The sequence below is a fragment of the Idiotropiscis lumnitzeri genome, chromosome 1 (assembly GCF_059441095.1).
Source record: "Idiotropiscis lumnitzeri isolate Australia: NSW breed Sydney's pygmy pipehorse chromosome 1, RoL_Ilum_1.0, whole genome shotgun sequence".
NCBI lineage: Eukaryota > Metazoa > Chordata > Actinopteri > Syngnathiformes > Syngnathidae > Idiotropiscis > Idiotropiscis lumnitzeri.
Genome location: NC_142391.1, coordinates 34,801,005 through 34,813,202, shown reverse-complemented (window position 1 = coordinate 34,813,202; position 12,198 = coordinate 34,801,005). Strand labels below are relative to the sequence as shown.

Genomic DNA, 12,198 nt, shown 5'->3' with positions numbered 1-12,198 from the left:
TATATATATATATATATATATATATATATATATATATGCTCATACAGTTTGTTGTCAGACAAGAAGAAAATGGATGCAATACATTTTGTTATGGGGCCCTCTTTTGGTCAATAGGACAAATTACAGGCACAGATGAAATATACTGTAATGGCTCTTGATTTTCTTATTGCTGAATTTGAAAATTACAAGCAAACGTTTTCGAATATTGTATATATATTTGCTTCTTATTACATGAATAAAATGGTTCTAGATAAAATTCAACACTTTTTCTATTCATGCCATCCATGTGACTGCAACTATTTTAAGAAAATCATATATCCGTCTATTTTCTACTGTACTTGTTCTCATTAAGCTCACCGAAGAGCTGGAGCCTATCTTAGCTAACTTTGGGTGAGAGGCAGTTTACACCCTGGACTGGTAGGTAGACCAGTCACATTCACGCACAGTTTGTAAAATTTAGTCTTCCAAAATGCATGCATGTTTTTGGAATATGAGAGAAAGTCCCTGGAGAAAACCTACAAAAACCTGGAGACAACATGCAAACGCCACAAGAAGAAGGCCAGTGCTGAGATTCAAAAGAAGAACCGAGAACAGAACTGAGAGGTGGACATGCAAACCACCATACCGTCAACTTTATATACAAAACGCTTTAATTTCCAGCTGTCTGAAATTAAAACAAGTTCCACCAAATGAGTAAAACTACCAGCATGAAGTGGGCATATACATCAATGTTCCAGATGGTGGAGTCTCAGGGCCATGAGTCCATCTCTGCCTTGGAGGCACAGAGCTGTCAGGTGGATCACTTGGCGAAAGAATGTAGTGATTATGCAGCATGACAGACTGAGGAGGTGGATGCCCCCCAAAGATGCTTTCATGGTCCCAGCACCAGAAAAAAACAAAACCCAACTGAGAATGTGAATGTCAAGTTGGCAGCCCAAATAGTGTTTTCATCCAAATACTGACCTGAAATCCTTTAGTCTTACATATCAATCCCATCCGAAAGCAACAAAAGTTTTAAGATTAGCACCCGTCAAAGACTCACAACAACTTGAGGAATATAGGCAGAGAGGAAAGCCCAGCATCCTGCAATGCTTTTCCTTCTTTCTTTCTCTTTCTATTTCCCTGCAAACATGTTTATCTGAGGATTCCCTTGCGAGAATGACTCACACCTGACTCTGACATGAGGTAATAACTCGTTGTTAAATGTCAAAGCACGGCTTCTGCTCGAGTAAACAGCACACCAGAGCTCTCCCCCAACTCCAGTATGGGTTTGTTGTCATTAGCATACAAACAACTTGAGCATCATCGCTGAGACGAGGGTGAAAAGAGTTATCTGCAAACTCTTGTTTCGAAGCATGGCCGCCATTTTGGTGAAGGATCATTGGAAACAGCTCAGTGCTTCATCGTATCGGTAAGTTAGAGAAACAACAATGTGTGTTTGCCTGTCAGCAGCGTCTGCGGGCATCTCTGACATGCACATGTCCGCGTGTGATTGGAGTCGACGTGCTCTAACGGGCGATGGAGACTCCTGTCAGTCCGATGTTCTTCTACTGCTGCGTGCCAATGCACATTGACAGAATGGAATGCTCGAGAAGGCCAGCGCTACATGGGCTGTTGTCTTGTTACTTTTAGACCCCCAGGAAAGGAACACCTCGGCTGATCAGCCACAGCTTGCGCCCTTCTTGGCTGATCCTTCTCCATGAAGGCATTTTGGTGTGGAAGAACATGAGCCAACTATATCAAACACCTTTGCGAGGATCTTGACTTGAAAATGCAAGCCAGGCTGCCTCACCGGAAATCACTGATCACTGACTTTACAAATAGTCTTCTATATGCATGGATAAAAAATTCCACAGACTCACTCCAACACCCTGGAAAAAGTTTTTCTCAGAAGAGTGAATGCTATTATAGCTGCAAAGGGGGGAAAGACCAAAACTATATTTTTCTATTTTTTTCTGGCGCTGCAATGGCATCGTACTTTTGTCCATTTAGTTTATTACAGGCTCCATATGGAACTGGACACACAGACATTTATTCTTTTAGGTGACACATTCATGATGGTGCTGTATGTGCCGTAGTGTCGTCTCCATTTACCAGACTAACTTCATTTGATGCACTCACAGGCCAACGTGAGCTCTCTAGATATCCGGTATGCAGGTTTTTCAAGCGATAGATTTGATTTATCATTTATCAGATTTTCTTAATGAGCGCATTTTAGCTTCAATGCTTTTATTCTAAACCATGTTAGTGCTTGATGAGGCGGTTCAATTGGTCCAAGGTGCTACCGTATGAAGAGTTTCCTGCATCAAACTTCATATATGAAGCCTTCTTGCTGGCTTTTGCTTGCCTCAAAACTCGCTTGTTTTTAGTTATTTTTGCCATGACTGTGCATGCACGGGCATCGGAATGTGTGTCTGAATACAAAATATTGTCATGTAGACAAGTAATTGTAAAAGAAACATTTGAGATCACGGTTTCCTGCTCACTGGAATATTGGCTGTGACCTCTTTTTGAACATTATACTAAAATGTAATATCTTGCGAAAAAAAAAATCCTGTCTTTAAATGAATTATGTAGAATTTTAATTGATACCGAGTGGTCTATTAATTAAATGTAATTATTGTGATTGTCGTTTGTAGTGGCATAAAAATGAACTGCATCAAACAGGTCCTGTAGGCGAAGAACCAGACAAACCATGATAACCCAAAATGAATCAAGTTTTACCACGCTCAGACACATAGGGCCCGCCTGATGGACTCAGGCAGGCACAGCTCAAAGAGGTGACGTGAGTCAGTCACCCTTCCCATAAGCTCACCAACTGTGGGACGGGCCAACGGGCATAGGTATGTCATGGGCGGCAATCGAAGGTGGAGACCTTGACGTGTGGGACTCGGGGGCAGAATATGAGCAGGCCAATCGGAATGCAGCATCCGTGGTCACTGATGCCAAAACTTGAGGCCATGGGGAATGACGGGGTCTCGGGACAGTGCACCTTCAGCACAATAGTGGGGATGTGGAGCAGCTGGCCTTGACACGGACATTGCGAATTGGTGGGGAGTGTCTTGGGACTCGGAGACAGGTTCTCCTATCGATTGGGTTGACGTCACCAAAAAGCTCCATGGTTGCAGAGCCCCAAGGGGGGGGGGGGGGGGGGGCGATATCCGCGAGTTTCTAAAGGGTCTGGATCTTGTAGGGTTCTGGTTGTCATGCCTCTGCAACATACAAGAACAAATTTGGGGATGGTGCCTATTGACTGGCATACCAAGTCGGCGGTCCTGCAGTGCTTCGTATGATTTTATGGACTTTTACACTATTTCAGCAAACATTGTATAGCGTCATATTGTGTTTCAAATTGCCCACTGGCCATCCATTGCAGTCTGGTCATCATTTCGTTCTAGCGATTGAGCAGTGGACTAGCTTGAGAATGTGGTCCTGGCCCCCTGATTTGGATCTTCTTGGTCCATGTATGAGCAGTGTTAGTCTGCATTGCCAACGTTAAGTTGGATAAGTGACGGTTGGACTCACGAGCAGCCGTGGCTTTCTGGTGGTCTTTAGTATTGTGTCTCTACTTTTTGCAGATGATGTGGCTGTCTTGGCGTCGTCAAGCCACGATCTTCAACTTTTGCTGCGGCGGTTCATGGCCGAATGTGAAGCGGATGAGATGAGAGCTGGGCTCAAGCATCTGGTTTAGATGCTTCCTGGACACCTTCATGGAAAGGTGGGAGCCGCCCCAGAATAGATGCAGAACATATGACGGATGGGCGCTATATAGACCACGTTACTACGCTATTGCGTAAAAACTGGCAGATCCTTATTTGCATTCCAACGCAAGCCTCTGTGCACTTGTTGGTAATATTGGTTCATCTCTCTATGCGATGCTTGGTTGCTTGGCGTACCGACACCCAGCGCACGTGAAAAATTTGCGGCAAAAAGAAGAATAAACTTTTTACCTGCAGGAACCCCGTCTAAGTATTAGCAACGGTAGTGAATTAGGAACCAAAACCATCAACCAAATTCCTCGAGTAGACAAGCTGTAGCGTATTCTACAGAGCGCAATGTCCCCTCCTTGCCACAGACTGAGCACAAATTTTCTGTGTGTGCAGAGCCCTTAAGAAAGCCCCGCCCCCACCCAATTAACTGCAATCAGGTTGATATCTTACAATCGCATCTTCACTTTTCCTGCAAATCTTTCAGCAGGGTTGACCCAACCTCATGTATCTCATTCTCCTCAGGGACTCGGCCTTGTAAACACAAGTGTAAAGATTGCTTGCATTCAATTCTGCTGGTCATTCTGAGGATACATATACAATGTAATAATGCCCCCTCAAATTTTGAGGGTGCCCCCTCACACATGCCTGACTCGACCCGGCCTTGCAACTTCAAATCATCCGCGTGTGGAGGGGAGCTTGCAGTTCCTTATAAACATGCTATGTGCATCCCGATTTGCTGCAGGACAAAGCAAATCAGTGTCTTCTTCTGCTATGTCAAGGACTATTAATGTGCTTCTCGAATGTACACTTGAAGGGAATAAGAGGAGCCACTTGACTAGCTGTGAATAAATTCTGCGGTGTTCATACCCACAAGGGCACAACACCCTTTTTAAATGTGCCTTGTTGCAGATTCTTACACGAGTCTGCAAAAATACCAAAACTTAGTTGAGTCTGCCCCTGCGCAGTTTTAGTCCACGCCTCTCTCATGAAAATGGAGCCTCACGTGGTCAGGCTGACGGAACGTCTCGAGCTCTCCTTGAAGAGATGGAGGAAGAAGAGGGAAATGCGGGCTTCCCTTTTTATGCTCCTGCTCCAACAACCCCACCGATATATAAAAATCGGATGGAGGGGCAATTATGAAGGGTTGTTTTCATGTGCCTGGCGATGCACTCCTCCTCTTGCTCAAAGTCAGATTTGATAGGCTTAGCTGACCTGCAACCCACATAAGAAAAATGTATAGAAAATGTGTGGAAACCCAAAAAAGTGAAGAAGTGTCCACTTGGGTCACGCAAGCCACTAAGGCACCCCAAAAAGTGTGTGGAAAAATATTAAAGAAATGAAAGAGATTACATGAACGTGAACATACTATATACAATTCTTCTGGCTTAAAAAAACTTGTTTTAATAATTCAAATGTGACTTCATCAAGCTGAACTTCAGCGCAGGCTTTGACAAGATCTTCTCTGACCGGAATCCAGGTGACTATCCAAGCCCCACCCCCCCAGCTCCTGGTTACCACTACAGGAAAACTCCTCTACCCCCTCCCCACCCCTCATGGTGCTGCTCCTCTGACTGACTTCGCAGTCCGGTGGCCCAACAGATCTCAGCGGTCATGGCCGGTAGTCTGATCCACCACGGCTCCCCAAAGCCCGGATACGCGTCCAGCAACGCGGTCATCACGCAGACGGACTCTAGGGACAAATGGAGCAAAAAGATGGACTTTCTCTTGTCTGTCGTGGGCTTTGCCGTGGACTTGGGAAATGTTTGGCGGTTTCCTTACATATGTTACCAGAACGGTGGCGGTAAGATTTTCATGTTACTTTCACCGTCGTTTATTTACGTTAAATATTTGCACGTCATTTTAAATCATCAGAGAATAATGAGAAAAAAAACAGAAGGTGCACATGCACTGTCCATGGTGCTGAAAGTAGTTCGTCACTCGAAAAATAATCAGTTTACATGAAAGAGTATTTAAACAATTGCATTGTATCAAAATTAGAATTCTAGAAAATCGTTTGTTTTTAATTACATTCAGCATTTATGAAAGTAATTACACTTCATCTGACCAGTATGTTAAAAGTAAATAAATGAATCAGTTGCCCACCACTGTGATTAAATTCGAGTGAAAAAAAAAATCCCTTGACAATGCTAAAAAAATCAAATGCAATTCTTAAAATGCAGACATATATTAGGATGACATTTGCTCAGCAGTTAGGAGCAGTCTATTTTTCTCACAAATTACATCATTATTTGTGAATACGATTAGATTTAATTAATGAAATTAATAGCAGAAAAATGCAACCCAGATATATATCACAAATAAACATTTGAATTTAAATTCAAGCCTCATAAACATCCTCACTTTGTCTGTCATGTGACATTACAAAACTGTATAAATATAAATACTTAATCCAATAGTTTGTGTGACTGTGCATCTTAATTTTGGCTTGTGTGCGTGTGTGTGCGTGTGAGAGTGTAGGAGCTTTTCTTATCCCTTATATTCTGATGGCCATCTTTGGCGGGGTGCCACTCTTTTATATGGAGCTGGCTCTGGGACAATTCCACAGAACTGGAGCCATATCCATATGGAAACACATCTGTCCCATTTTTAAAGGTAAGACAAACGCAGCACAGATTTGGAGGAAAAACATGTCACAATTTGTTATCCAATTTAAAAAACTAAAACTAAAAAAGAAAAAGTCTATTAGGAAATCTGCCCTTTTGTATGGCACATTAAGGTAACCAAAATACTATTAGAAAGACGACAAAACAAAATTTTCAATATTTCTTTTCTATTAATGGGCACTACTTTCTTTGTGTTTTAGGTATAGGTTATGCCATTTGCGTCATCGCTTTGTATGTTTCCTTCTACTACAACACCATCATCGCCTGGGCCCTCTTTTACTTCTACTCTTCGTTCTCCACCATCTTGCCATGGACAAACTGTGACAACGCATGGAACACCGACAACTGCACTAATTATTTTGGCATGGACAACGTCACCTGGACAAATTCTTCCCGATCTCCGGCAGAGGAATTTTACACGTAAGTGCACGTAAGTGGGACTAAAAAAAAAAAAAAACATGTCAGATGAATAGATTTAAAGCGTCTTGCTTGGAGTTGAGTCTTGCATGGTGAACGTGTTCTGATGGCTGCATGTGTTCAACCCTAACAGGAGGAATGTCCTTGAGATCCACAAATCGTCAGGTCTGGCAAATGTGGGAGGTGTTCGCTGGCAGTTGATGCTCTGCCTTTTTCTCATTTTCACCATCGTGTACTTCAGTCTTTGGAAGGGAGTGAAGACTTCGGGAAAGGTTGTCTCTGCTTTCTCCCCCTTTCCTATAAAAGATGGTGATTATTTATCTCTTTTGCATCCAGGTTGTATGGGTGACCGCCACCCTGCCGTACATTGTCCTTTTCATCCTGTTGATCCGAGGCGCAACACTACCAGGTGCTTGGAGAGGCGTGGAATTTTACCTAAAACCCAATTGGGAGAAGCTTCTGGAGACTAGTGTGAGTGGTTCAATCACTGAAAATTTAACATGTCCAAAAGAGTTACACAATCCTAACCCTTTTTACAGATAGTTACAGTATATTAGAATGTAGTTTAAGGTTTGAATTTGCAGCATCACCTCTTTGAACTTCAGCAGCTGTTCTGCCTCTTGTGTGATTTTTTTTTCTGTAGTCTAAAATGCACAGTTCGATCTAAAATTCTAAAATGCAAGTGATCAGCTTGGGTTTCATAAGACCGAAGGGGAGATATCTCTACACTTTGCACTTTTCATGACACCGATCTCGACTCTAGGTTATGATATGCTCTAGATCAGGGGTGGGCAAACTTTTTGATTGGTGGGCCACATTGGGTTCTAAAATTTGACAGAGGGGCTGGACCAGGAGCAGATGAATGGAGTGTTTTGGTAACCTCACCGCATTGGAGAAAAAAACCCCATTTAATTTTAAATGAAAATGAACAAAAGCATTACAACAAAATATCTGTCTTTGGCACTCCACAGTATTTAGAAAATCAAACATTAACAAGGTTTATTCATATAATTTTTTTCAAGTTCGGCGGTCCGGATTAAAACGTTCAACGGGCCGCATGTGGCCCCCGGGCCGTAGTTTGCCCACCCCTGCTCTAGATTGTAGTGCATTTAGAACATTGGATATGCCTGACTAATGAGAAAGCTTCTGATTCATTTTGGTAATTGAACTTTTTGGCAAGATGGAAAATGAATCGTAAAATCCCATTTGATGATTTTAGTCTTTTGTCTTGTTCTCAGATACTAAACCCGTCAAACTCAAATTACAGCGAGGAAATTATAATAATAATAGTAATATTATTTTATAGCTATTTGATATGTGATCCCTTGAGAAACTGACAATAAAAGGCTGTTCCTGTATCTCTCTCCCTCTGGCTCAGGGAGGTAAAACCTGTGTGCTTCTTGGTTGGAGGCGAATATGGATGAGATGAAATGAGATGCATAAATAAACTACAGAGCGGCATAATAAGATGCATAATTGGTTTAGATTTTCTGCCCATTAACAAAGGCCTCCCTTTTCTGACTCACAACGCTGCCCTCTTCTTTTTAACACGCTGCTCTTCAGATCTCCCGGCGTGCAGCTGGGTGGCAACATGGCTGCTCCAGTATATGCTTTAATGACACAACACCACTTAGCTTCCACATACTTTGGGGAAATAACAATGATGAGTTATTGAGGATTTCACCTTGAATAAAATGATTTTGTTACTGTTACATTTGCTTTCGCAGACTTATGTTTTCCTCTGCACATGTTTTAAAGGTGTGGGTAGATGCCGCTGCTCAGATCTTCTTCTCCCTTGGTCCAGGCTTTGGAGTGCTCCTGGCACTCTCCAGTTATAACCCTTTCACCAACAATTGCTATCGGTGAGAGCTGACTCCTACGATTGAACAATTTGTATTATCCCCGATATGTATGACATTCAATTAGCGTACGCAACTTGTCTCAGGCCAGTGAAATAAATTAGAAAAATACCAACCACATTTTCAATTGGATATAGATTTTGAAAATCAAGAAAATCAATATGCACATCCAGTATGTTTTCTTTTAGTGATGCCATTGTGACCAGTTTGGTGAACTGCGTGACCAGTTTCGTGTCCGGGTTCGTCATCTTTACGGTGCTGGGCTACATGGCGGAGATGAGGAAAGTGAAAGTTGAGGATGTGGCCAGAGATAAAGGTGATCCCAAGATATTAAACATTATCCAGAGTCACACTCAACTCATAATATGTTGTCTTAATCTCAGGGCCCAGTTTACTCTTCATCACGTACCCCGAGGCCATCGCCAACATGATGGGCTCAACCTTCTTCGCCATCATATTTTTTGTGATGATGATCACTCTGGGGCTGGACAGTACGGTACGGCCTGGCATCTGCATTCAGTACATAATCAAGTCAAATAACATTTGAAACACTTGAAAATCAATTCTCCCCACTGTTGGATGTATTAAACTAGTCTAAGACACGTTATTCCCCCCAGGGTGTTACAATTTGACAAATCACAGATATTGCATCGATTAAAAATGTAGATGCAGTGATAGATAGCCCAAATAATGGGACAATCTGAGGACAATTACTTTCTACTTGTTTCAGTTTGGTGGGCTGGAGGCGATCATCACGGCTGTGTTGGATGAATACCCCGATCAGTTCTCTCAGAGACGTGAACTTTTTGTCCTTTGCTTGGTGGTGGTTTGCTTTCTGGGCTCTTTGAGTACTCTTACCAATGTATGTTGTGATTGTTGTAGATTTCTGACCACATGGTCATCATGTTCTTTGTAAAGATGATGTATTTTAGGAGGAGAAAAAAAATGATTAACGTTGACTGAATGGCAGGGTGGTGCCTACGTTGTGAAGCTGCTGGAGGAGTTTGGGGTGGGATGTTCCATCATTGCTGTGGGATTCCTTGAGGCCATTGCAGTTGCCTGGTTCTATGGTAAACACAAGATTGATTGATCTTTTCCTGTGATTGCAATATAAGAGAATCAACCGTAAGACAAAATGCTGTCTTCCATCTCTTGCTTTCAGGTATCAACAGATTTAGCAATGATGTTGAAGCCATGCTGGGCAAAGCACCAGGACTGTTTTGGAAGGTGTGCTGGGTTGGAATCAGTCCAGCCTTTCTGGCGGTAAGAAGTCTAGTCGACATTTGGATGAAAACTATTCAACATGCCTGAAATTGTGTGCGTTGTTTTTGCAAACATCAAATTCACATCCATGATCTAGTTCAGGGATGGGCAACTCTAACAATGGAGGTGGGCCACAATGTCTTCCAGATTTACCAGGTGGGACATATAGAACTGGGAACTTCCTAACGGAATATAAAACAAAAATGCCATTTTCATGAGACCAAAATATGCGCATAAGTCTGTTCTTTCATTGAACTAAAGCGCAGTATATTACTGTATCGTAATATAGTTCATGCTCCAAAACACGTTTAAAAGATCCATTCTTCAACAACAAAGGCTGTGAACACGGTGGCTATCAGGAATTTCGGGAAAATAAGTACAATTTCCTGAACAGCTTGTGTATTTGTGTATGGCAGCACTATAACACAAATGGCATAGCAACACATGTAGACAGATAAATTAACATTCACTGGCATATATTCTTGATCCTCTGTAAAAATCTATTAATATTCCTGCACCTTGCTAAGTCACTTACTTTAGTTGTGAAAGTGTTCTTTGTTCGCACACCAGAAGGAGTCGCAATGAATTAATCATTCCAAAAATCAAGAAAAATATATTTTGGAATACATTTTCATAAACACACATATTCGGATCAACAACCACACATTGTTCACTCTTTTGCCACATTTCCAGCCCGGAGATGCTTATTCAGGAATTGGTATATTAAATTCACTTTGAGCTCAACTGTGAGCAGGATATGAAGAGTCCCGTGTCACCTGTCTGGTAATGTGACGTTTCCCCCACTATTTTCAGTATATCATGGTGAGTTCGCTGCTGAAAGCCCCACTGCTCACATTGTTTGACTATCAGTACCCGGACTGGAGCATCACAGTTGGATACATAATTGGCTTTTCATCCTTAATGTGGATCCCTATTTACATGGTTTACAAAATGGTGTGGACACCGGGCTCTCTCAAACAGGTCTGTAAATACACAAAATAAATATCTGCTTTGAGTAGAAAACTTTTTGCATATTGTCAATGACTCACTTCTCAACTGACAGAGGCTGGCAGTGTGTCTGAGACCGGAGAGGACCTTACCAGACATTCACGCCGACAGCCTAAACATGGCCATCGTCCCATAGAAAGATACAGCAGATGAAAAAAGAACATCTCTGTCTGTCTTGTATCTGAAGAGTTTATCTGTGACATAATGACTGTTTACAGCTAATGTGGTCTTTTTTTTTTTTTATTTATCAAACCAATGCTGAATTAAAAGGTACATTTTGCTAATATTTTAAAATAAATACTTGTTTCTGTGCTCACAGATATGTCTGCACCAACGGAACAAGTTTTCACAAGTTCGTGTTTTATAGCATTAGTCTCTAAAAGTCTGTTCCCAGTACTTTTCTCACATTGACATATGGTCAGGAAAGAAAATCACGTGCATTGTCTTGCATGGGGGAATTTCCGCAAGTCAATTACTGTTTTCCAAATATAATAAAAGATAGATGTGTGTTGAGCTATTTTTTTTAATTGAATAATGTTTTGTGTGTGACTTTATATCATTAAAGGGGAAGTCAACCCCCCAAAAATCTTTTCAATAAAATGTTCTATGCGCCTTCACTAGTCTAAACATTGCATTTTGTTTGCGGAATATGACTTAAGCATCAAAATACACCAGTTTTTGTCACTTATGTCATCTAAAAATGAGATCACAGTTGCTCAGAGCTTAAGTAACGGCCAATCACGGCTCGACTGTTTTCGGAAGCTGAGCCGTGATTGTTCGTTAGCTAAGCCCTGAACAACTGTGATGTCATTTTCAGTAAGAAAATGGCCGCCCAGTGAGATAACTAAAGACTTTTGGATTTTGCCGCCTAACTCATATTCCACAAAGACAAGATTAATCCGAATGCCATGTTCAGACTAGTGGGAATGCTAAGAACAAATTCATGTAAAGAAAACTTTTGGCGTGACTTCCTCTTTAACACATGATGTAGTTCTGGCATCAGTTTGTAGAAACATTGTCTTTACCAGAGACCTTCATACTTGTCTACTATGTCATTATTTGTAAAACAGCATCATTATACACATGTGCAGGATTCTATACCAGCTTTTGAATGAAAATGAATGACTTTTCCTTGCTTACGAGATGGCTATTTACAGTTGACGGACATCGCTTCATATCAAATTGAACAAATTCAACCACTGACCTTAAAAAGGAACATTTGTTTTTTTTGTCCGAAGACAGACAGGATACACAATAGAGTTCATCTAGGATGAAACACGAAACACCTATACAACACACACACATACACACACATTC

General features: G+C 41.6%; 1 protein-coding gene across 2 annotated transcripts; it reads left to right on the top strand.

Moving 5' to 3' along the window:
- Positions 1–5,281: 5,281 nt before the first annotated feature.
- Positions 5,282–11,389, top strand: slc6a4b (solute carrier family 6 member 4b). 2 transcript variants are annotated; one of them, XM_088305720.1, is made up of 13 exons: positions 5,282–5,511; positions 6,189–6,323; positions 6,535–6,754; positions 6,885–7,023; positions 7,088–7,222; positions 8,510–8,613; positions 8,799–8,926; positions 8,994–9,106; positions 9,341–9,472; positions 9,581–9,680; positions 9,773–9,873; positions 10,687–10,854; positions 10,937–11,389. In XM_088305720.1, the coding sequence occupies exons 1-13, from the start codon at positions 5,322–5,324 to the stop codon at positions 11,015–11,017; spliced, it is 1,746 nt and encodes a 581-aa protein (XP_088161846.1). In that variant the 5' UTR covers positions 5,282–5,321; the 3' UTR covers positions 11,018–11,389. The 2 variants fall into 2 exon arrangements, with proteins under 2 accessions (XP_088161846.1, XP_088161847.1); XM_088305721.1 differs by lacking the exon at positions 5,282–5,511 and having other exon boundaries at positions 6,188–6,323; positions 6,535–6,764.
- Positions 11,390–12,198: the final 809 nt, after the last annotated feature.